Source organism: Bos javanicus, chromosome 19 (assembly GCF_032452875.1).
Source record: "Bos javanicus breed banteng chromosome 19, ARS-OSU_banteng_1.0, whole genome shotgun sequence".
NCBI lineage: Eukaryota > Metazoa > Chordata > Mammalia > Artiodactyla > Bovidae > Bos > Bos javanicus.
In genome coordinates, this window is record NC_083886.1 from 20,022,993 (window position 1) to 20,047,650 (window position 24,658).

At 37.2% G+C, this 24,658-nt stretch overlaps 2 protein-coding genes and 1 long non-coding RNA gene across 11 annotated transcripts in view; 2 read left to right on the forward strand and 1 right to left on the reverse strand.

The window, feature by feature from the left end:
• NF1 (neurofibromin 1) overlaps positions 1 to 24,658 on the reverse strand; it is a 323,089-nt gene that overhangs the window by 70,986 nt on the left and 227,445 nt on the right. The window lies entirely within an intron of this gene.
• OMG (oligodendrocyte myelin glycoprotein) lies at positions 1,746 to 7,343 on the forward strand. Its single transcript, XM_061390471.1, has 2 exons — positions 1,746 to 4,822; positions 5,643 to 7,343. The coding sequence occupies exons 1-2, from the start codon at positions 4,820 to 4,822 to the stop codon at positions 6,969 to 6,971; spliced, it is 1,332 nt and encodes a 443-aa protein (XP_061246455.1). The 5' UTR covers positions 1,746 to 4,819; the 3' UTR covers positions 6,972 to 7,343.
• On the forward strand, positions 21,615 to 23,907 carry LOC133231838 (uncharacterized). Its single transcript, XR_009731252.1, has 2 exons — positions 21,615 to 22,111; positions 22,679 to 23,907. It is a non-coding gene; the product is annotated as an uncharacterized LOC133231838 (long non-coding RNA).

Genomic DNA, 24,658 nt, shown 5'->3' on the forward strand with positions numbered 1-24,658 from the left:
CATGTTTCACAAAAGAATATGTAAATTAATTTACTGCTTAGTCTAGAATATAATAGTTGCATAAACAACTGTAGTTCTTGACTTCACAGACTTTTATAAAATGTAATGTGTCTGAATAACATCTAAAATAATTTGTAACAAACACTTCAGCCTACAAAAAATTATTTTTTGGAGTAATACACTATTATTTTATTTCATGAGAATTTCTAAAATCATAAGGACAGATGGTTTCAATTCAAGAGCATTAAAATGTACTTCCTGGACTTCCCTGGTGGTTCAGCGGTTAAGAATCCGCCTTGCAATGCAAGGGACACCAGTTTGATCCCTGGTCTGGGAAGATGCCACATGCAGCGGACCAACTAAGTTCGTGTGCCGTAACTACTAAGCCCGCACTCTGGAGCCTGTGAACTGCACCTACTGAAGCCCATATGCCCTAGAGTCTGTGCCCCAACAAGAGAAGCCACTACAATGAGAAGCCTGAACCGCAAATAAAGAGGAGCCCCACTTTTCACAACTAGAGAAAGCATGCACATAGCAATGAAGTCCTAGCACAGCCAAAATATATACATGTTTTTATTTATTTTTTTTGCAGAGTAATCTCTTTTTTCTATTTTTTTTTTTTTCCAGAGACAAAAAGGATTTATTTTACAAGGTAATCTAAATATCTTGGGGTTTCCACCAGGCACAGAAATGACTTTTTTTTTTTTTTTTTTAGCTTTCACTTATTCTTTTTTTGTTGTTGTTCCTAATTTTATTTTATTTTTAAACTTTACATAATTGTATTAGTTTTGCCAAATATCAAAATGAATCTGCCACAGGTATACATGTGTTCCCCATCCTGAACCCTCCTCCCTCCTCCCTCCCCACACCATCCCCCTGGGTCGTCCCAGTGCACTAGCCCCAAGCATCCAGCATCGTGCATCGAACCTGGACTGGCAACTCATTTCTTACATGATATTTTACATTTTACATGTTTCAATGCCATTCTCCCAAATCTTCCCACCCTCTCCCTCTCCCACAGAGTCCATAAGACTGTTCTATACATCAGTGTCTCTTTTGCTGTCTCGTACACCGGGTTATTGTTACTATCTTTCTAAATTCCATATATATGCGTTAGTATACTGTATTGGTGTTTTTCCTTCTGGCTTACTTCACTCTGTATAATAGGCTCCAGTTTCACCCACCTCATTAGAGCTGATTCAAATGTATTCTTTTTAATGGCTGAGTAATACTCCATTGTGTATATGTACCACAGCTTTCTTATCCATTCATCTGCTGATGGACATCTAGGTTGCTTCCATGTCCTGGCTATTATAAACAGTGCTGCGATGAACATTGGGGTACACCTGTCTCTTTCCCTTCTGGTTTCCTCAGTGTGTATGCCCAGCAGTGGGATTGCTGGATCATAAGGCAGTTCTATTTCCAGTTTTTTAAGGAATCTCCACACTGTTCTCCATAGTGGCTGTACTAGTTTGCATTCCCACCAACAGTGTAAGAGGGTTCCCTTTTCTCCACACCCTCTCCAGCATTTATTATTTGTAGACTTTTGGATCGCAGCCATTCTGACTGGTGTGAAATGGTACCTCATAGTGGTTTTGATTTGCATTTCTCTGATAATGAGTGATGTTGAGCATCTTTTCATGTGTTTGTTAGCCATCTGTATGTCTTCTTTGGAGATATGTCTAAGAGTAAGAATCTGGCCTGAATACCCTGAGCGCTATCTGAGCAAAATAATATATACATGTTTTTAAATAAATCAAAAAATAAATAAAATGTACTTCCCTTTTTCTCCCATCTAAGTACTAACCAGGCCTGATCCCGCTTAGCTTCTGGATTAGACACATTCAGGGTGGTATGGCTATAAATAGTACTTCCACCCTCTTTTTCTTTTTGAGAATTTTCCAATAATCTTTGAATAACAGAAACAACCTCACATGTCCCCAAACTTAAAATAAGAAACATTGCTACTACTATTATACTGGAATTTTCTATCATATGCGGCAAAATCTGATTTCAATACAGCCTAAACACAAATTCATATGATCCTCTAGCTACTGAAACAACATGTTCTTTCTTTCAAAAAAAAAAAAAAAGTACTAGTAAGTATAATGGAACTGGATAACTCTACTTAGACATGGATATAATGAGACTTCCTAAAATTAAAAGGAGAGATTTAAGAAGTGTTTGGTAAACTGACCCCCAGGTCTTCTGTGGTGGCTCAGTGGTAAAGAATCTGCCTGCCATTGCAGGAGATGCAGGTTTGATCCCTGGACTGGGAAGATCCCTGGAAAAGGAAATGGCAACCCACTCCAGTATTCTTGCCTGGCAAACCCCATGGTCAGAAGAGCCTGGTAGGCTATAGTCTATGGGGTTGCAGAGCCGGACACAACTTAGCAACTAAACAACAACAAACTGACCCTCAGCCACTTCCTGTGAAGTTTAACATACATACCCAGAAGCTAAAACAGAAGAAACTGAAATGTCAAAACTCTCATCCGGTATTTCCATAATATTGTTGAACACAGCATTTTTAAAACATTATTATTAAGCACTAAGATTGAGGAGTGGCTTCTTAAATTCACAGAAAGAATCTTAAAAGAGTTCAAGGCTGAACCCTCAAAGTAAAGTGGGAATAAAGTACCTAATCAATAATAAATTTCGAACACTACAGACATTTAAAATGTAGGTACTTTTCTAGGAACATTAATCTCATACAAAACATGACTCCTAGAGTATAGTTTCTCCTCTAAGAAAATAAGCTTCAATTTTTACAGTAAATTCTATTAGGGTAAAATTTGGGATAAAAGAATGGCAAATGTAATTTAGAGAAAAATGAAGGATTTAGTAAGTAGACATAAAGAGATTTTCTTTATATGTAATATGCTAATGAGTGAGTGAGTGAGTGAGTGAGTGAGTGAAAGTCGCTCGGTCTGTCCAACTCTTTACAACCTCATGGAATTCTCCAGGCCAGAATACTGGAGTGGGCAGCCTTTCCCTTCTCCTTGGGATCTTCCCAACCCATGGATCAAACCAGGATCTCCTGCATTACAGGCAGATTCTTTACCAGCTGAGCCACAAAGGAAGCCCAAGAATACTGGAGTGGGTAGCCTTTCCCTTCTCCAGGGCATCTTCCCAACCCAGGGATTGAACCCAAGTCTCTCGCATTGCAGGCAGATTCTTTACCAGCTGAGCCACAAGGGAAGTCCAATAACGGCTGTTTTTTTATTACTTTAAAATTTTATTTAATTTTTGGCTGTGCCGGGTCTTCACTGCTGTGAGGGTTTTTCCTCAGTTGTGGTTAGCAGAGGCCACTTTCCAGGTGAGGTGCTCGGGCTTTTCAATGCAGCGGCTTCTCTTGTTGTGGAGCACAGGATCTAGAGCGTGCGGGTTTCAGTAGTTGCAGCTCCCAGGCTCTAGATCACAGGCTCAGTAGCTGTGGCACGTGGGCTCAGCTGCTCCAGGGGTTGGGGGATCTTTCCCAACTATGGGTCAAACCTGTGGAACCCGTGGTTCCTACACTGGCAGGTGGATTCTTCACTACTGAGCCACCACCAGAAGCCCCATACCTTCTGGTTTTTAAATGGTAACAATTTGGCAAAAAAACTGTCATTACCTTGTTTTCTTTTCTAAGGTAAGTTGGCTCTTCTAGAAATTAGATTCAACTTTTAATAGATTATTCATACAATTGGTCCACTAAAGAGTAGAGCTGAAGCGATCATAAATCTCATTTTATACAGCCCCTAATGAGAAACTTCCCTTTTACATTATTTCGTGTAATTTAAGAACTACAAACTGTTTTCTCAGTAAGATAAAATGTAAAACATTCTGAAGAAATCATCTAAAATTTATGCTATTATTTTCAAGCCATAAAATCAAATAAATAGTTATTCATATATTACCAAAGATGTCTCTGGAGAAAATAATATTCATATTCACTCATCAAAGTAACTTCATGAAGAAAAAAAATCCTTAATCCAAAAGACATAAAATAAAACACATTTACGTTACCACATGAACTGTAATTTAGAAAAATGAGACGTTCATTTAAAAACACAGCCTCCCTCATTTGTATAGCCTGGGTAAAATAATCCTTTGTATCAAAAAGATAAAATAAAATAATCATATTTAAGTACTTTTGTACTTCCCCAAAAGATGAACAGTTAAGTGGCTGATAAATTTGAAAAGGTGACTGTACATAATAATCACCACACTGGGGGAGCACATAAAAAATTAGATGTTATTTTTAAAAGTGACATGACAATTGTACCATTTTAGGAAAAAAAAATTGAGAAGGCAGAGTTCAAAAACAGTTAAACTAATATCTTAGAAAACCATCCACAAGGAAGGTCAAGTTCATTTTCAGCATTTTTCAATGTATAAAAAGCATGAAAAGTAGAAGCATTATAAAGAACCACGAATTCTCCACGAGGTAAATGTTAAAATGTAGAGCCAAAGCTCAGACAAATACACAGAAATGAGTAGGGCCAGGTCTAAAGTCCACGAGGTTTTCCTTCCTATGGCAAATCTGAGCTATATGGGTACACTCAATGCTGTAAATTAAAAAAAAGATTTTTTCGGGGTTCATTCTGTCGCGTGTGCACCTCCTGCAATAAATTTGAGTCCGCACCAATGACAGCTCTGCAGTCCTCCTATGTGGTACTGATCAGGTGGTTGCAGAGCTTCAGCTCACAGCAACACAATGCAGCTGAGCAGGCAAGCACAGCCCACAGCCAGAAGCGGTTCCTACTTTCCAGAACAAGGCGACCTTTAAGCTTAAGTTTCCCGGAGAAAATGAGATGCTGATGTTGAAGACGACACTATGGTAAGCTGTTATTTAAATCAGTAAAAAAATCGACTTCAAAATTTTTTTCTTTTTTTAAGAGAAAGTCAACGTTAGGATTGAATATATATTCAATAGCAAGTGCATGCACCAGAAATTTGCTGCAGTGTCAGTTGAGGGATTTCTTTCTAATATTCATTCACTTTGTAAATATACACATTGTTTTCCTTTAGACTCGGCACTGAAATATAGAGAAATCACTTTATAAAATGTGAGATTTTAAGGTATGGGGTTAGTCAGATTTTTCAAGTGCCTTAAAATGTTTTGCAAGGATATATTTATCCTGAGAAGACGAAGGTGAATTTCAAAGTACTGTCTTAATATCTAAATAAAATCCATCTTATATATACACACTGACTATTTCTTTACTGCAGAGATCTTAAGGAAAAAACAAAACAAAACACCAAAACAGACACGACAGCCATTTTTTCCCATTTGAATAAGGAAGAATAACGTAAAAAAATAGTAACAGCTTAAGATTCTTTGGGATTTTTATTTGCCAAGAATACAATTTTATCAAGTCTCAAGGAAGATAAATAAGACAGATTATGGTAAAAAGAAAGGAGAAAATACAGAAGAGAGTAGGGGGAGAGAGTCTGTCTCTACCACATAGCCCCAGTTGAAGGATTAAGCATTTGGACTATAAATGAAGGGGAGCTTTGTTAGTTTAATCACTGGAACAATTATAAAAGAACTCAACAACAACGAGGTTTATTGAAAATTTTGCCTAATGCTAACTGACCCATGCAGATGCCTAATTGTATTTGCATATTAAAAGAAGGGTGTATCTGTTTGTTTCCAGGCTTTGATGGAATATCAGATATTGAAAATGTCTCCCAGCCTGTTCATCCTTCTGTTTCTCACACCTGGTATTTTATGCATTTGTCCTCTCCAATGTATATGCACCGAGAGGCACAGGCATGTGGACTGTTCAGGCAGAAACTTGACTACATTACCATCTGGACTGCAAGAGAATATTATCCATTTAAATTTGTCTTATAACCACTTTACTGATCTGCATAACCAGTTAACCCAGTACACCAATCTGAGGACCCTGGACATTTCAAATAACAGGCTTGAAAGCTTGCCTGCTCAGTTACCTCGGTCCCTCTGGAATATGTCTGCTGCTAACAACAACATTAAACTGCTTGAAAAATCTGATACTGCTTATCAGTGGAACCTTAAATACCTGGATGTTTCTAAGAATATGCTGGAAAAGGTTGTCCTCATTAAAAATACACTAAGAAGTCTCGAGGTTCTCAACCTCAGTAGTAACAAACTCTGGACAGTTCCAACCAACATGCCCTCCAAACTACATACCGTGGACCTGTCTAACAATTCCTTGACACAAATCCTTCCAGGAACATTAATAAACCTGACAAATCTCACACATCTTTACCTGCACAACAATAAGTTCACATTCATTCCAGATCAAGCTTTTGACCAACTCTTTCAGTTGCAAGAGATAACCCTTTACAATAACAGGTGGTCATGTGACCACCACCAAAACATTACTTATTTACTTAAGTGGATGATGGAAACAAAAGCCCATGTAATAGGGACTCCCTGTTCTAGCCAAATATCATCTTTGAAGGAACATAGCATATACCCCACACCTTCTGGATTTACCTCAAGCTTGTTCACTGTAAGCGGGATGCAGACAGTGGACACCATTAACTCTCTGAGTACGGTAACTCAGTCCAAAGTGACCAAAATACCCAAACAATATCGAACAAAGGAAACAACGTTTGGTGCCACTCTAAGCAAAGATACCACCTTGACTAGCACTGACAAGGCTTTTGTGCCCTATCCAGAAGATACATCCACAGAAACCATCAATTCTCGTGAAGCAGCTGCTGCAACTCTAACTATTCATCTCCAAGATGGAATGGTTACAAACACAAGCCTCACTAGCTCAACAAAATCATCCCCAACACCCATGACCCTAAGTATTACTAGTGGCATGCCAAATGATTTCTCTGAAATGCCTCAACAAAGCACAACCCTTAACTTACGGAGGGAAGAGACAACCACAGACGGAAAGACACGCTTACCTTCTGTGGCAAGTGCTTGGAAAGTAAATGCTTCGTTTCTCTTAATGCTCAATGCTGTGGTCATGCTGGCTGTCTGAGGGTCTGCACTTTTCTGAAATTTAATGAATGAACTCCTCCCTGATGTACAGCTGGGAAAATATTCCCCTATCTAACCAGTGACTCAAGCTTATATTAAGTATTTAAGAAAGCCAGTCTTACCGTTTCTGACTCTGATGTAAATGAAGTAACTTGTCTTAAATAAAAGAAGTGCACAATGTCTTGGTACTTGCTGCTATTTTACTGTCTTAATGAAGTAAAACTAATGAGTTTCCTTTTTTAAAAAAATAAAGTGTTTTCTTTTTAAGGCTTCAATTTACTGCACAAAATATAAAGCATCTAAACTTTAATATGTATTTTATGTATGTTTACACTGTCAAACATCTGGGAAAAAAATAAAAGGTCTATGCTCATATCTGTGTCACTTGGCTTTCTAGTCATACCAACTTAATCTACTTACTAGAAATGACATGACAAACTTTTTTGCTCTAAGGTACTTTGGTAAAGTCTTTATGGCAAATATAATACTGGAGGTATCCAAGCATTCTGCCACTAAAGTAAAACTGTGGTTGCCTCCCCGTGAATGGTAAAGTCACATCATTATTTTACACACAAGCCATAATTGTTTTAAATCTAAATGATGTCCTGCTTCTGAGGAACTCTTGGCTACTTTACAGATTATATAATGGACAAAAGCTCTTCAAAAAGCTAGAGGACACTAGGCTTTGCATTTTAATAAGGCAAGTTTGATGGCTTTGTTTTTTTGCACTGTATAAAAGTATTAAAAATGCAATAAAAATTTAAACTTAAAAGACATATAAAGAAGGAACAGTTTTAGTGAATATTTAACAAACTGTTCATTAGTAGAAAACTAAAATAATTATACAGTTAAAAGTCTTCTATGAGCAGGAAAGAGAAATTTATCTTTTGTACATCAGAAGTTAGAATCTGACTTAGCTAAGTCAAAATCAAGATTAGTTTCAGGATAAAATCATGGGGGTCTAACAAACACCAGCAGTACTAACGGAGGGAGAGGAAAAGAAAAGGAGAAAAGCCAAAGAAGGCTGGAATTCATTTGGTGCTACAACCAGGTGATGAGTCCAATAAAACAGACAGCAGGACTAGAGCGGGCGTGAGATACATCCGGGTACTCCAAGTCAAACTGCACTGGGGCTTCAACTAGAAGAAAACTGACAACTGTCTACTAATACAAAGGAAGCCATTGTTTGAATTAAGAGACAAACATAAGTAATAGCCAAGAGTCAGAAAAAGAAGTCCTGAAAACAAGGCTAGATTAAAATGCAAGACAGCATAATTGAAATTGGTGAGCCACAAATGAGGAATTTAATTTGTGCCATAAGGAGGAATCTATTTCAAGCATTCTTAGAGTTGGGAAAAGAGTACAGAAAGAAATTTAAAAATTAAGATAGTTTTCTTTCCACGTTTGGGAACATTTCTATTCAGAGACACAGAAAAGTAACAATCTTATGCTCTCTTCATTTTTTCTTTCTTTTAAGGGCCAGGCTTATGGAAAAATTACTTTAAGCTTCAGTAAAGCAATTCCTCTCCTATACGGACTTATTATTTCAGAGACTCTGAGACATTTTTCTGCCCTGGCAAACCTACTTGGTTCACTACTGTCAGGAGGGGATTCACCATGAAGTAAAGGAGTTATCTGAGATAGCCCCTCAATGATTTTAAAATGGGTATGCTGTCTCCACTCCCTCCCAATACTGATCTAGTATCTTCACCATCAATGGTAGAGGCTAACTGCTTAGGTATTTCCTACTCTACCACACACTTGCATCTTGTTTTAAAAATACACACACTCTGAACTCCACAGAAAGTAGGTTTCTTAGAGTTAATTGTCTTTCACTCTGAGGGTGCCAAAAATTCAATGTTGTCTTAGAAATCCTATGAGGAAAAATGACCGAAAAGTGTAATTTATATATTATAGCATTAGCAGCACCTATAAATTATGCCAATCTTATCGACATATCTGCAAAATGCAGGGAAAAAATACAGTAAATTTACCAGCACAACACATGTCAACCACACAGTCTCTAAGTCCTCAGAAAGAAGTACAATAATTAGTAATTATACACTTTCATGGAAATTGTATTCTTATCATTAATAATGGAGGAGAGATCATTACTTGCCAATACAACAAGAACTACCATATTATTGGGCTCCATAAACATTCAAAATGCAGTAGTCCTCAGCATCTATCTCTCAAACTCGTAAGGTCCATCCATCCATACTGAAGGTTTGATTTTATTTTACAAGTAACTTTTGTTTCTCACCAGTCAAGAGAACTCATATAAGAGAACAAACACAAAAGCAAATGTAATAAGGGAGAAAGTCAAGGTGAAGAATATGTGCTTTGATGTCCAATCTTCTAGCCCTAAATCCTGTCTCTGACACTTCTCAGCTATATAACCCTGGACAAGTTACCAATGTCCTAAGTCACAGTTTCATAACCCATAAAATGGGCTAGCAGAACTCATTCATAGAGGGCATTTACTCCTAAGCAATAAATGGCATAATTCACATATAGTCTTAGCAGTGCCTTGGCTCCTCACATTCTATGTGCAGTAATGCCGCTGTTACACGTCTATGTCCAAGCTCAGTTCGTTGAGAAATTCCCATGTATGTCAACACCCAAGCTCTAAGAGCGAGAGAACGAAATGGTAAATTTGCTTCAGTCCTGCTCCTCCACCCTCCAGGGTTCAAGTTCAGATGTTAATGAGATGGGACCCAGAAGAGAGAGAAACATTCACTTATGAGAGCAGAATGATAAAATGTCTCCTATTGCTAACTTAAAAGATCTCAAATATGTCTTCTTCAATGACCATTATCATCAACCATCTTTTAAATATTATTTGGGAAATTCCAGAACAAAAACAATGGATAAAATTATTGAAAAAATCAAAATGGTTATTATTAACAGGTGAAATAATTATTATCTATCTAAAGGATCCCTCAGGAATGCCTTCAGAAGAACAACGTTAATAACAAATATACAAACATTAATGGTTTTCTCATATGCTGGCAACAAATAATTAGAAAATTATAGGAAAAGGATACTATATTCATGACAGCAAATAACAAACCAAAATATATAATGCCAAGAAAAACATTGACATGAAATGTGCAGGACCAAATGGAGAAAAGTTAAAAAAAAATTAATGAGATGTATAAACCAAGACTTGATGAAGATGATAAACAAAGGTCTCCCACTCATTTATTCTTTCACTGAAGTATTTTTTTAGCACCTGGAATGTACCAGGAACAAAGGTTAACTAAAGGAGACACACCTTGATTGATGTTGTAAACACGAATTAATTCCAGATAATTTATGGATTAAGCCAACTCTGATAAACATTCCAATGAGATTCTTTTTAGAATAAAATACTCAAGTCCATCTGGAAAAATAAGTGGGAAAGAACAGAAAAAGGAAAAAATAGAAAAATCTTAGCCTTTCTATGTCAGTTGTAAAAATTAAGGCAGAGTAGTAGTGGCATAAAAATAAAAAAGAAGATAAATGTAATATAGAAATGACAGCACAATTAGAGCACACAACAATTAAGAATTCTTTGTGCCTCCATTTCCTCAAAGGGTTGTTGTGAGGGGAAAAATGAGTTAACACACGTAAAGTGCTTAGAACAGTGCCTACCACGTAGTACATTCTCAAACAGTGGAAAAAGTCAAAAATCAAAGCGGAAAGTAAAGATGCAAAAAGCAACGCTGGGAAAATTTGAAAGGAGTCCAATTCAATACTCACTTCATGTGATACACCTACATAGTGAACTAAAAAAGATAACATAAAAAAGGAAGTCTTAAAACCAACAGGAGAATAAAAAAGAATACGAATCTCTCAGTGGAAGGCTTTTATTTTAAATTAGAAAAATAAAAAAACACCCACAAAGAAATCATCAATAGTTTATACAAAACCCCAAATTTCTTATGTTGGGACTAATAAGCCTGATGAAAAATACTCAGAGAAAAACATAAAGGAGATTGCTAATCAAATGCTCATAAAATTGATAAGAAAAATACTTAGATTTCCCAATGGATAAGTATGTGAAGGACACAAACAGAAATGTTTAAAAGACAGGAAGTGTGGGGACTGACAAATATATGGGGAATATGGCAATCACATAATAAATGACAAAAATAAAATGTGACACCATGCTCATTACTAAATCAGCAAGCAATTTTTTTTAAGTAATAAAAATCAATGCTGGGGAAGACACAGTTAAACAGCCACATTCACATATTGGTACAACTCTTCTGAAAAGTAACTGGCAACTGTGATGAGAAAATAGCTATTCTGAGTTGCTGCCTAAGCATTTTTCAGTATGACAACACTACACATGCCCCGTGGCTGGACATTTAGATAAGGACTCAAGTTAGGATTCCCACCACAATTTCCCACTTTGCTTTTCCTGGAGCACCTTTTAAAATAACCATATAGAAGTGAGCCTGCAAACAGTTAAGGGACTGTCACCCCAACCACCTTACAGCAGGTGCTCTCTCTCTCTCTTCTCTTGACCTGGCACAGAGGACTGCTCTGCCATCCGCCCAGCTCACTGTGCATGCTTGCCCCCACCCCTCTCCGCCCCACGTTTCCGGGATCTCTAAATAATAAAATCCCGTGACTTCGTCTGAATGTACTGAAACCGAGCCTTCAATCAAAATAACCCCAGGAGTTTTCACTTCCCTCAGAAATTGAGGGCGCTACTTGCCAACCTTGAGTTGGTGGCTTGTGCCTCATTCAAAAAGTCATAATCTGCATATTTTTAACTTAATATATCAATTACAGGTTGTGGGGTGGGGCAACAAAACAGTGATCAAAACCCTAAAATATTTTAACCTTTAATCTAGTAAATTCTAGGTAAATATCAGCATTCTTTCAAACATCAAGAAAACCAGAATGCTAAGTATCTATCATTAGGAAAGTGGTTAAGTAAATGATGACCCACTGGCCAGAATATTACATGACCAATACAAATATTTATGTAGTTTCTTTTTTAACTTTGAAATGTATAAAATGCAAATACTACAAAGATAGAGTGAAAACTATATAAATGTGTTACAGAACTATGTATAAAAACAAAAAACATAAATATGCTGAAATGCATATATGTATACCAAGTATTTTTTATTGCCTGTTTTGTCTTTGAAAAATACAAGAGGTATAAGAAAAGAATTATTGAAATAGGTGTCCAAGGGTTCTAGGTTGAGTAAGAAAATCAGACGATGCAAAATGAACTGTGAATAGGGAAGGGGAAGTTAAGAAACTGGAGGGTACCATGACATATAGATCAGAGACTGAGAAGTACTATCAGATTTCTTGGAAGCATATACAGCTTACGTTAGTTCTACATGGTTAATCGTTGTGCCTCGGACTGTTCTCCAGCAAATCTAACCAGACAAGCTCTTTCTCTCCTAAAAACGAGACAACAACAAAAAAACACCAAAAATCTTCAACAAGTGTCTGTTTCTCAGTCAGTCAGTCAGTCAGTTCAGTAGCTCAGTCGTGCCTGGCTCTTTGCAACCACATGGACTGCAGCATGCCAGGCTTCCCTGTCCATCACTAACTCCCAGAGCTTGCTCAAACCCATGTCCGTTGAGTCGGTGATGCCATCCAACCATCTCATCCTCTGTCGCCCCTTTTCTTCCTGCCTTCAATCTTTCCCAGCATCAGGGTCTTTTCCAATGAGTCAGTTCTTCACATCAGGTGGCCAGAGGACTGGAGTTTCAGCTTCAGCATCAGTCCTTCCAATGAATATTCAGGACTGATTTCCTTTTGGATTAACTGGTTTGACCTCCTTGCAGTCCAAGGGACTCTCAAGAGTCTTCTCCAACACCACAGTTCAAAAGCATCAATTCTTCAGCGCTCAGCTTTCTTTATAGTCCAACTCTCACATCCATACATGACTACTGGAAAAATCATAGCTTTGACTAGGCGGACCTTTGTTGGCAAAGTAATGTCTTTGTTTTTTAATATGCTGTCTAGGTTGGTCATAGCTTTTCTTCCAGGGAGCATCTTTTAATTTCATGGCTGCAGTCACCATCTGCAGTGATTTTGGAGCCCAAGAAAGTAAAGTCTGTCACTGTGTCCATTGTTTCCCCATCTATTTCCCAGGAAGTGATGGGACCGGACGTCATGATCGTAGTTTTCTGAATGTTGGGTTTTAAGCCAGCTTTTTATTACTCTCCTCTTTCACGTTCATCAAGAGGATCTTTAGTTCTTTACTTTCTGCCGTAAGGGTGGTATCATTGTGTATCTGAGGTTATTGATATTTCTTTCAGCAATCTTGATGCTAGCTTGTGCTTCATCCAGCCCAGCATTTCTCAAGATGTACTCTGCATATAAGTTAAATAAGTAGGGTGACAATATACAACCTTGACGTACTCCTTTCCCTATTTGGAACCAGTCTGTTGGTCCATGTCCAGTGCTAACCATTGCTTCTTGACCTGCATACAGATTTCTCAGGAGTCAGGTCAGGTGGTCTGGTATTACCATCTCTTGAAGAATTTTCCAGTTTGTTGTGATCCACACAGTGAAAGGCTTTGGCATAGTCAATAAGGCAGAAATAAATGTTTTTCTGGAACTCTCTTGCTTTTTCCATGATCCAACGGATGTTGGCAATTTGATCTCTGGTTCCTCTGCCTTTTCTAAATCCAGCTTGAACATCTGGAAGTTCACGGTTCATGTACTGTTGAAATTGTATCTCAGAATAAAATCTAAATTCTTAATAGCTTACTAACATGTATGATCAAGCCCTTGGTTCCCTTTACAGTGCCATCTTAAAAATTTCCAACTCCATCGCACTGTATAGTTCAAACAGAACATTTTTCTATCCCTGTAATTCACCATACTCTCTCTTGCCATGAGGCTCTCAGAAATTCTGCATGTCCTCGCTGCCACACTCCTTTTCCTCTTCTTCCCCTGGCAAACCTTATTCATCCTCTTTATTTCAGTTTAGATATTACCTCCTGCTAGGAGCTTTTTTTGGGGGGGGATCTTGATCTGAATTTATTAAATAAAAGAATTAATAAAGAACAAAGATATGACTGGTGGGCTAACAATAACCTTCTTAAGACAGAAAAAGTCAAACCTCCAAGTCTTTCTTATTCTAGAGCCTAAGTTTCTTCCAACAGGTCAAAGTCACAGCTTCAAAGTCCAGATAAAACAGAGATTAAAGAAAATTTATAAATGAAGGATGATTTGGCTAGCCTGCTATTTGTCACATAAGAAATTAGTTCTAGGTAGTGGGGAGCTACCTCTGGAACAATTCCAGAGAAAGGTTAGTTTTGTTGCTGCTGTTGCTAAGTAGCTTCAGTCGTGTCCGACTCTGTGCGACCCCACAGACGGCAGCCCACCAGGCTCCGCAGTCCCTGGGATTCTCCAGGCAAGAACACTGGAGTGGGTTGCCATTTCCTTCTCCAATGCATGAAAGTGAAAAGTGAAAGTGTTGTAAACAATTTAGTACAAGTAGATTACTCAAGGGAAATCAAGGAAATAGAAAAAAATAAAAAGCCACCTCAAGGTGTTAATAATGTATTAAGCAGGTTACTTTCCTTCACACTTTCAAAACTGATACAAGTGAGGTTTTTAAGAAGGTTGTCTTTCAAGAAATGTCATTTTTGGTTCAACAGCCCCAACTCTGTTAAGCACGTTCAGGCAACAGTTGAGACAAATGCTCAATACATCCATTTATCTTTTTTTTTTTTATTTTTTAACTTTACAATATTGTATTGGTTTTGCCAAATATGGCCTGATATTGTGAATTTGTTGGAAGTTATTGATGAAATCAAAGTACAGAAATTAAACATACACATACAAATACTCATAAAAAAAGTAAAACTGTACAGGTTTTTCCTGATTAAAACAATTCTAAGAGTATTTAAAGTACATTGTGATTTAGTATAAAAGCATGAGTTAAGACCGTCACCAATAGTCTTATTGTGAGTAAATGATTAAATGTGTCCTCTGGTGAAGATCTAAATAACATGTATTTCATATGGGCATTTTAAAGAATAGATTAAATCATGTACATTAAAGCATTTTGTAGGTGCTACATAAATATTTTAAATATTACTCCTGTGCCTTATATAAGAGATTCTTGGTAATTAAAAAGGTTAGAGATGGAGGTGACTGAACCCAGAGTGGCATATAATTGCTTATGTACCTATCCTCTTTAATTACACTTTAAATAATTTATAAGATTTGTTATTCATTCATTTATATATGGAAAATATAGTTTATCAGTAAAAAAAAATTAGATATCTGAATTTCAAATGGGTATCTCAAAGCCAAACATCAAATAAATCTGATGAAATATACTCAATACCAGGAAATGCAGTTTTTCACTTTGTGTTATTCTGTTGCCCATAGTCACAGATCAAACAGAATACTTCTGGAAGGCTGAGGGAATTCAAATGCCTGTCAAATGCTTGCCTCAATAGAAAATAAACTAAGATTTAATGGCTTTTCATCGACAAAGAAAAAAAAAATCACTAAGGAAAAATAAAGATGCCATACACCACAATAACCACTGGGAAGGCCTTTGCTTGCCAATCAAAGCCTCAGTGACCACTACTGCACCCGGGACATTGTATAGTGTAAGAGTAACTGGCGCACAGCCACAGCTGCCCACCAGCTCTATCACTTAACCACAAGGCGCTCTGTTGTATTTCTTCATGCCAATGACAGATAATTAAAGAAAGCTGATACATGTTCAAAAATAATTTCATCTATTTACAGGCTCTAGTATTCTTTTTCATGCTATGGCTTTTCTACAATTGGAAATCTTTCTTGCTTAACAAAGTATACTTTGATAAAGTGTTATGAGTCTCTTGCCCTAATATTAAATTTTTTTAAAAGCTGTAGGATGTTAAATATGAACTTAGAAACGCACTGTAAAGGCTAAAACATAGTAAAAATAATCAAAGAATGAAGGAGTCACCTGAAACTAGTAAAACATCTTCCTATACTATGATGATATGATAATCTTTAAACATAATAATAAAACATAATAAACATAATAAAACATAATCAAAGTAATCAAAGAATGAAGGAGTCACCTGAAACTAGTAAAACATCTTCCTATACTATGATGATATGATAAACTGATTTTAATTCTAAATTTCTTTATATTTTTCTTCAAAGTAGTCATGTTTGAGTCTTTAAGCTCTTATTCCAATGAGGCTGTCATTTGTGAAAACACCTTTGGGGGCCTTTCTTTCAAATATTACTACAAGCCAGTTTATATATAACACAAGAAAAAAATCATTTTAAGCAAAAATATTACTAAATGACATTTTGCTTTACCAAAAACTTTCAAGAATGAATATTTTCCTACCACATTTACACAGAACATACTACACTTCCAAAAATGTACTTCTCTTAAAATGTGTGCTCAAAAGCATAAGGGTTTAAAGTAAGTACCTCACCTACAACAGTGACTCTTCTGAAGGGAACAATATTCACTTGGATACATTTATCCTTAGATGCTTGTTTTAGAATTTTTACATGTTGTTTCCGGAGAAGGCAGTGGTACCCCACTCCAGTACTCCTGCCTGGAAAATCCCATGGACGGAGGAGTCTGGAACGATGCAGTCCATGGGGTCGCTGAGGGTTGGACACAACTGAGCGACTTCACTTTCACTTTTCACTTTCATGCATTGGAGAAGGAAATGGCAACCCACTCCAGTATTCTTGCCTGGAGAATCCCAGGGACGGGGGAGCCTGGTGAGCTGCCGTCTATGGGGTCACACAGAGTTGGACAGGACTGAAGTGACTTAGCAGCAGCACATGCTGTTACATAATATCAAACCTCATAAATATATCTCAGGATTATTTCCTTTCAAGGCTTATATATTTACATTAAAAGAGGTGAGCCACAGTTGATTAAAAATATAACTGTTTTCATAGCAATAGATGGACTGCAGCCACTAATTGCTTCTTTTTAAGTACATTCAGAAAACGAAGATCATGGCATCCGGTCCCATCACTTCATGGGAAATAGACGGGGAAACAGTGTCAGACTTTATTTTTCTGGGCTCCAAAATCACTACAGATGGTGACTGCAGCCATTAAATTAAAAGACACTTGCTCCTTGGAAGGAAAGTTATGACCAACCTAGATAGCATATTCAAAAGCAGAGCCATTACTTTGCCAACAAAGGGTTTGTCTAGTCAAGGCTATGGTTTTTCCTGTGGTCATGTATGGATGTGAGAGTTGGACTGTGAAGAAGGCTGAGCGCCGAAGAATTGATGCTTTTGAACTGTGGTGTTGGAGAAGATTCTTGAGAGTCCCTTGGACTGCAAGGAGATCCAACCAGTCCATTCTGAAGGAGATCAGCCCTGGGATTTCTTTGGAAGGAATGGTGCTAAAGCTGAAACTCCAGTACTTTGGCCACCTCATGCGAAGAGTTGACTCAGTGGAAAAGACTCTGATGCCGGCAGGGATTGGGGGCAGGAGGAGAAGGGGACGACAGAGGATGAGATGGCTGGATGGCATCACTGACTCGATGGATGTGAGTCTCAGTGAACTCCGGGAGTTGGTGATGGACAGGGAGGCCTGGCGTGCTGCAATTCATGGGGTCCGCAGAGTCGGACACAACTGAGCGACCGATCTGATCTGAAGTACTATCAAGTCATAACTACCAAATTATTCACTATGTATCAATCACTACATCCTCTTTGTCGAGTAAACCAAAGCCTTGTTTCCTAACGCCCAAGGCCACTATACTTCTATAAACTAAGGATCACAGAAAACAAAACCACTTGAGAAATCTTCTGGCTCAATTCAGGACTCCAACTCTAATCACTATTATTAAATCAAGTCTTTTTCCTTTAAACTATAGTCATGTGTATCCATAATTAAAATTGGAAATTAGCCTTAACACTATCACTGAATGATACATATATGTAATATTTATATTATATTGTCAACAGCCTAGAGTGCAGCAAACTAGTGTCCAATAACATGTTACTTGCAGCCTGTTTCTGTATGACCTGCAAGGTAAGAATGGTTCTTTTTGGTTAAAAAACCAAACTCAAAACAAAAACAAGAAAAAAAGAAAAGCTTTATGTGGCTTGTAAAGCCTAAAATATTTACTACCTGGTCTTTTGATAAATAAGCTTGCTAATCTCCACTTGGATAATTGATAAAGCTACCCACTCAGTCTGTAAGATAAGGATCAGTTCAGTTCAGTTGCTCAGTCGTGTCCGACTCTTTGTGACCCCATGGACTGTAGCACACCAGGCTCCCCTGTCCATCACCAACTCCCAGAGCTTGCTCAAACCCATGTCCGTTGAGTCGGTGATGCCATCCAACCATCTCATCCTCTGTCGCCCCTTTTCTTCCTGCCTTCAATCTTTCCTAGCATCAGGGTCTTTTTCAATGAGTCAGTTCTTCACATCAGGTGGCCAGAGGACTGGAGTTTCAGCTTCAGCATCAGTCCTTCCAATGAATATTCAGGACTGATTTCCTTTTGGATGGACTGGTTTGATCTCCTTGCAGTCCAAGGGACTCCCAAGAGCCTTCTCCAACACCACAGTTCAAAAACATCAATTCTTCGGCGCTCAGCTTTCTTTATATAGTCCAACTCCCACATCCATACATGACTACTGGAAAAACCATAATTTGACTAGATGGACTTTTGTCGACAAAGTAATGTTTCTGTTTTTTAATGTGCTGTCTAGGTTGGTCATAGCTTTTCTTCCAAGGAGCAAGTGTCTTTTAATTTAATGGCTGCAGTCACCATCTGCAGTGATTTTGGAGCCCAAGAAAATAAAGTCTGTCACTGTGTCCATTGTTTCCCCACCTATTTGCCATGAAGTGATGGGACTGGATGCCATGATCTTCATTTTTTGAATGTTGAGTTTTAAGCCAGCTTTTTCATTCTCCTCTTTCACTTTCATCAAGAGGATCTTTAGTTCTTCGCTTTCTGCCATAAGGGTGATGTCATTGTGTATCTGAGGTTATTGATATTTCTCCTGGCAATCTTGATTTCAGTTTGTGCTTCATCCAGCCTGGCATCTCTCATAATGTACTCTGCATATAAGTTAAATAAGCAGGGTGACAATATACAGCCTTGATGTACTCCTTTCCCGATTTGGAACCAGTCTGTTGTTCTATGTCTGGTTCTAACTGTTGCTTCTTGACCTGCATACAGATTTCTCAGGAGATAGTTAAGGTGGTCTGGTATTCCCATCTTTTTAAGAATTTTCCACAGTCTGTTGTGATCCACACAGTCAAAGGATAAAGCACAACAATGTAAGGATAAAGTACAACAATTTTTTTGAAGCAGAATCAACAAGACTTAGTGATTAATCAGACGCATGCGGTTACAAAAAGGCTGAAATGAAGACTGATATTTAGCTTTCTATTTAATAAAGAGAAGGAGGGAATATTGGGAGACAGATACTTCTCCAAACATGTATTTTGCAACTAAGGAGAAATGTGCTCTTTTTCTTATATTAGATTCCTACAGTGAAGAGACTGATATTCTACTGTAGAAGTACTTACGTACAATTCTAAGATACTCACGTTTAAGTCTAACATAACAATAGTCTGTTTTTGCACATGTTCATATACACTTTCTCAGGAAGCTTCCAAATATCTTTTTGAAACATAACTGTCCACAATGAAAAGTCACTTGCTACTACACGGTATTGGGGGAAAAAAAGAAACAAGCAGCCCAAAATGGAGTCACTTGTGTTAAAATCAAGACTTAATACCAAATCTAACTGCAGTTACAACCTTCTCCAGGAATGTAATCCTAACCAGTGGAATCTTCTGGTCAGTACCAATGAGATAATCATTTCTATCCCCAAAAGGAAGATGAGATAATCTGCCACACAGACAGATGCTTTTCATACCCCATGTAAGTTACTTAAGCTTGAAATAATTTTTTATGATTTCCTTGTCTTGCCTTTAAAAACGTTCCTTTTCCATAATCCTCTGGAGCTCCTCTCTATTAGACAGGATGCTGTCCAATTCATAAACTGTTCAATAAAACCAATTAGATCTTTAAAATTTACTGGGTTGAATTTCTGTTACTTTACATAGGTAAAGGATGTGAATGCACTTTTGACCTACATCATACAAGTAAGAAATCCTCTCAAAAGAGAAGCCAGAAAGTAGAGAGAGGACTTAAACTCAGGCCTCTGAGTTGCAAATTTATGTTTATGGTGCAGGGAAAGCTGTAAATGACCAAATGTCTAAAATAATAGACATATCAGCCTCCCCCATGAAGAAACAAAGATAAGATATTTCAATAAATTCCAGTGTTTGTTGTACACTACTCTGTACAAGTACTCACTGCGCCAGAAGGTACAAAGAAGAGGTTGTACCTGATCACAAGGAAGCCAGAGGATACAATAGAGAAAAAGAGTCTGATACATGCGCTAGACACACCAAGTCCTAAAATGTCTGATTTGGAAGTATAGAATTAAGAAAGGCTCGGATAAAAAGGGCTTCCCTGGTGGCTCAGAGGGTAAAGCACCCTGCAATGCAGGAGACCTGGGTTTGATCCCTGGGTCAGGAAGATCCCCTGGAGAAGGAAATGGCAACCCACTCCAGTACTCTTGCCTAGAAAATCCCATGGACAGAGAAGCCTGGTAGACTACAGTCCATGGGATCGCAAAGAGTCGGACATGACTGAGCGACTTCACTTTACATAAAAAGATGCTGCCATCAGAGTTAGACACTGAAGGAAGAATGGAATTTTGAATGAGGAAGAAATACTCTGGGCAGATGGGAGAGACTGCACAAAGATAAAAGAAGCAGGGGTATTTAAAGGCATGAATAATGGCAAATGATTTCTTTTTTGGGGGGGAGAATTTAAGTGCTGCAGAGTTCAGAAATTTTAACTTTACTCAATTATCATCAAAGACTTGGGCAGCTTAAGATCAATAAGAAGAAAATAAGAAATCAAAGGTAATGATGCAGTTAATTTGAGAAAGATATATCTGTGTATAAGAACAGGAAAAGAAAAAATGTTCAATTTAAAATTTTAAGTAAGTTGAGATTGAGGTGTTTGAAGCATCAATAAAAATTTACATGTGCATTATCTTAGTGCTCTGATTTATAATATCTATTCTGGTTGCTAAGAGGCTTTTAATGTTTACTTCTTAGGTCTGATCATACAAACTTTCAATTTAATAGAGGTCTGTACCTAATATAAATAAGATTTATACTCTTTATACTATACTCTACATACCTAATATAAATAAGATTTAGCAAGCACTGGTTCTATTTATTCAGGAGGAAAAAGAAACCTTCACAGCAAAGTAAAACAAGACAGAAACATGTACTGACTTGTACTTCTGCCATTTATGAAGCAATTTCCTTGTATGTCAACACAATTGTTCACAGCCCTGCAATTTTTAAAAAGAGCCAGCTAATGTGATGAAAACATTAGCACAAAACAACCCAACTTCCCTGTGTGCCACTCATTAAGAAAAAGCAGTGACCAAAAGATGAAATTCCTTTGAAGAATTTACTCCATGTGCTTCAATGTGAGCTATTTAATGTACTAAAACAAAACTCTGCAAACTCAATATGAAAAGTAGCACTTTCACATGCAATTCTTTTCTATTTAGTTTTATATTAATAAAGTTTAACCTCTTTTCTAATAGAATAATTATTTACTAGAACTCTAGAACCTCTAGAAAGCTATATTCTTGAATTATTTTGAAAACTTCCAATATAATCCTAGCCAAAAACTACCCTCTAAACATATATACAATATATTTTAAGAAAAAAAATCTGTCTCTAATATACTTACTCAATTTTAAGTCATGATAATCACGGTAGGCAAAGAGTATATCCCTGTAGTTAGTTCAATCTTATGAAGACATTCGCTAATGCAAAACATGGGTAAAAGGAATAACAAAGTGGTATTCACAGGGTTCTTTGTGTAAGTGACTAGATTTTAGAAAGACTTTATTTGCATTTCTCCATCTCTGCCACAGTCTGTTTGCACCAGTTTGGAAAGCACTCAATAGGTCATTTCCAAAACGCAAATACCAGGTCAAGTTTATAACACGTGACTTACTCACTAATTCTATTTAAACAGCACACAGTAAGAAATTAGATTCCCCATAGGACACTGGAGAAAGCCTGAAGCCTATTCTTCAAAGAAAAAAACGTCAAAAGGTAATATTAAATTGAAATTTTCTCAGTTACACATTAGAACCAAATGTAAATTCAGCATATATTAGATTTCAAAGTTTGAGCTTTAAGTTAAAAAAAAAAAACAGTTAACTATGTTCAACATGGGCTAGCTGCTTTTTCTCAATCATGGCAAACCATTAGATTTGAAGACAGGATAAAAAAAAATTAGCCTTACTTTAAAAATAGTTTACTAGTAAACTTTTTGTATATGTCTATAGTATGTCTTCATAGTCCCCATCTACTAAAGAACACTAGACTAAGACTCAGACTCAAGTTCTAGTTCTGGTCATTTTCAGATATGCATCCTCAGGCAAATTATGCCCTTTGTCTGAGCCCATCTGCAAAATCAAAGAGTTGATATTGATCATTTCTGAATTTCCTTTTATCTTAAAAACTATCTATTAAACCAAGGTTGGCATTTTCCTGGTACTGAGATAAGATTTTCTTCATTCCCTCTTCCCTCCTCACCATCACTTTTAAAAATGGAAGTTCTTGTATTTGTTTATGATCCAAGTGTTAGATTAATTTTCTATAATTATTTTGAAATAGGAAAATGATGTTCAAGTCATTATTCACTTTGCTCCTACTGTTTGCTGATGTCACTTTGGGGATAACCAAAGCAATACCAAAGGATACCACCCTAAGTTCTGAGACAACCATAAACTCCAACACAACTCCAAAGCTCCAAACATCTCTGAATCCCAAAGCAACTTCCAATCCCATGGCAACAAAGAATACGGAAGTGACTTCAACGATAGCCACAACCATGAATCCAGAAAGTGCAGCCACAACCAAGAAGATGAAAAGTGCAGCCACAACCAAGAATATGGAAAATGGTGGCACCAAATTGAATCCAATGGACAGCACTCACGTTCTTTTCTATGTCATATTTTTGTTGTTTTTTGTACACTTAGGCTGAAGTGGACTTGGACTGTCTGCATTGTTATCTCAGTTCACTATATCTGCTGAACAGCAACAAGCACACTAGGAAAATCAAATTTATTTCAACTTACTTCTGAGTAATTTATCATTATCCTAGTTTAATTTGGTTGTTTGCAAATTTTAATTGTGTAAGTTTAATCATAACCTTAGTATGATTTCCTTCCTTATAAATGCTAAAAAAGGCAAAATACTCTGTTTGCCTTTTAAATGTTTGCAAAACTGAGTTGCAACTTGGGGTTTTACATTAAAGGTTTAAGAGAAGAAATTATGTTGGTGACATTTAACCAAAGTATACTTCTGTGTGGGTGTGCGTGCATGCATGTGTGTGTGTGTGTGAAAAGGACAGGGGACTGTGGATAGGGGTTGAGGATGGCATGTGTTATTCTGCATTTATTTTTATTAAGTAGACAAAAGGATAAACTATTGTGCTCTACAAAACAATACACCTGTCACCATATTCCATAAATGTGTAATAGTAACATGTTGTTACAATAAAAAAGATTCCAATTCTGCTAACGTTTGGAGTACAGACTACAGCTGCTCCAATGACAAAGTTATCTTACTCTGTATACACTTCTGTCTTTTACTGCAAATGGTCATTTGTTAATTTGATGCCTAGAATTCAGAATTCTTCCTTACAGAAATATACCCCATAAGTACTGGTAAGATTTTCATGCTGGTCTACAAAGATTTATTTAAGCTAAAAACCTAGTATTTAACAGTGATAATAACCATGTATGAACAGCTCTGATTCTTACTAGTTGTGCCGCCTTGAGCTTAATTCCCAACCCAGTGAAACTCCCAAACAAACTGGTAATAAACCTACTTCAAATGAATCACTTGGGGTGTCTGTTAGATAGATTAGGCTCTACCCTGAAATTTTGATTTAGCAGCCCATGTAGGGCCTGGAGATATACGTTTGTTTGATAGCTAGATTTGTGAATGACTAACAGCGTCTCTAAATTTCAGTTTATAAGTAAGTCAGTCATTGGCAGTAATAATACCTCAGCAGGTTATTTTAAGGGTTAAATGAAAAAGTATATAATATGCATGGTTTGCCTAAGGCAGAGAAAGCACTCAGTAAATTTTAGCCGTTATCATTATTATTACTAACACCCAAAAAGCAATTGCCAGGTATCACAGTATACCTAAGAGGAAAACTCTTCATTGCACTTTTAGGTTTTATAGTTTTAATTATTCTGACAAAAATAATATGCGTTCCTGGCAACAAGTCAAACAACAGAGATATATAATAGGAATTCTGTAGCTGACCCTCTGCGTGCTCCAGTCATGCTCCTGAGAACACCACTGTGAACAGTTTAGCGTGCACGTTCACAGGCCTGTCAGTCTGTGCGTATCACATGCCTGTGCACACACACCAGTGTTCCTCCTCATCGTGCATGATAATTGTTGAGAGCCATCTTTCTGGATATTTGAAAAGCTGCATTAGAGGACTTTCTGTTACTTTTGCCAGCTCAGAACCCACTTTTCCTCATTCTGACATTGGCAGTCCGATTTCCCTTTGGGAAACCCTGCTCCCGTGCCCTCCCCTCATGCCTTTCAGTTCATGCAGTTTAAGCTGCCTTC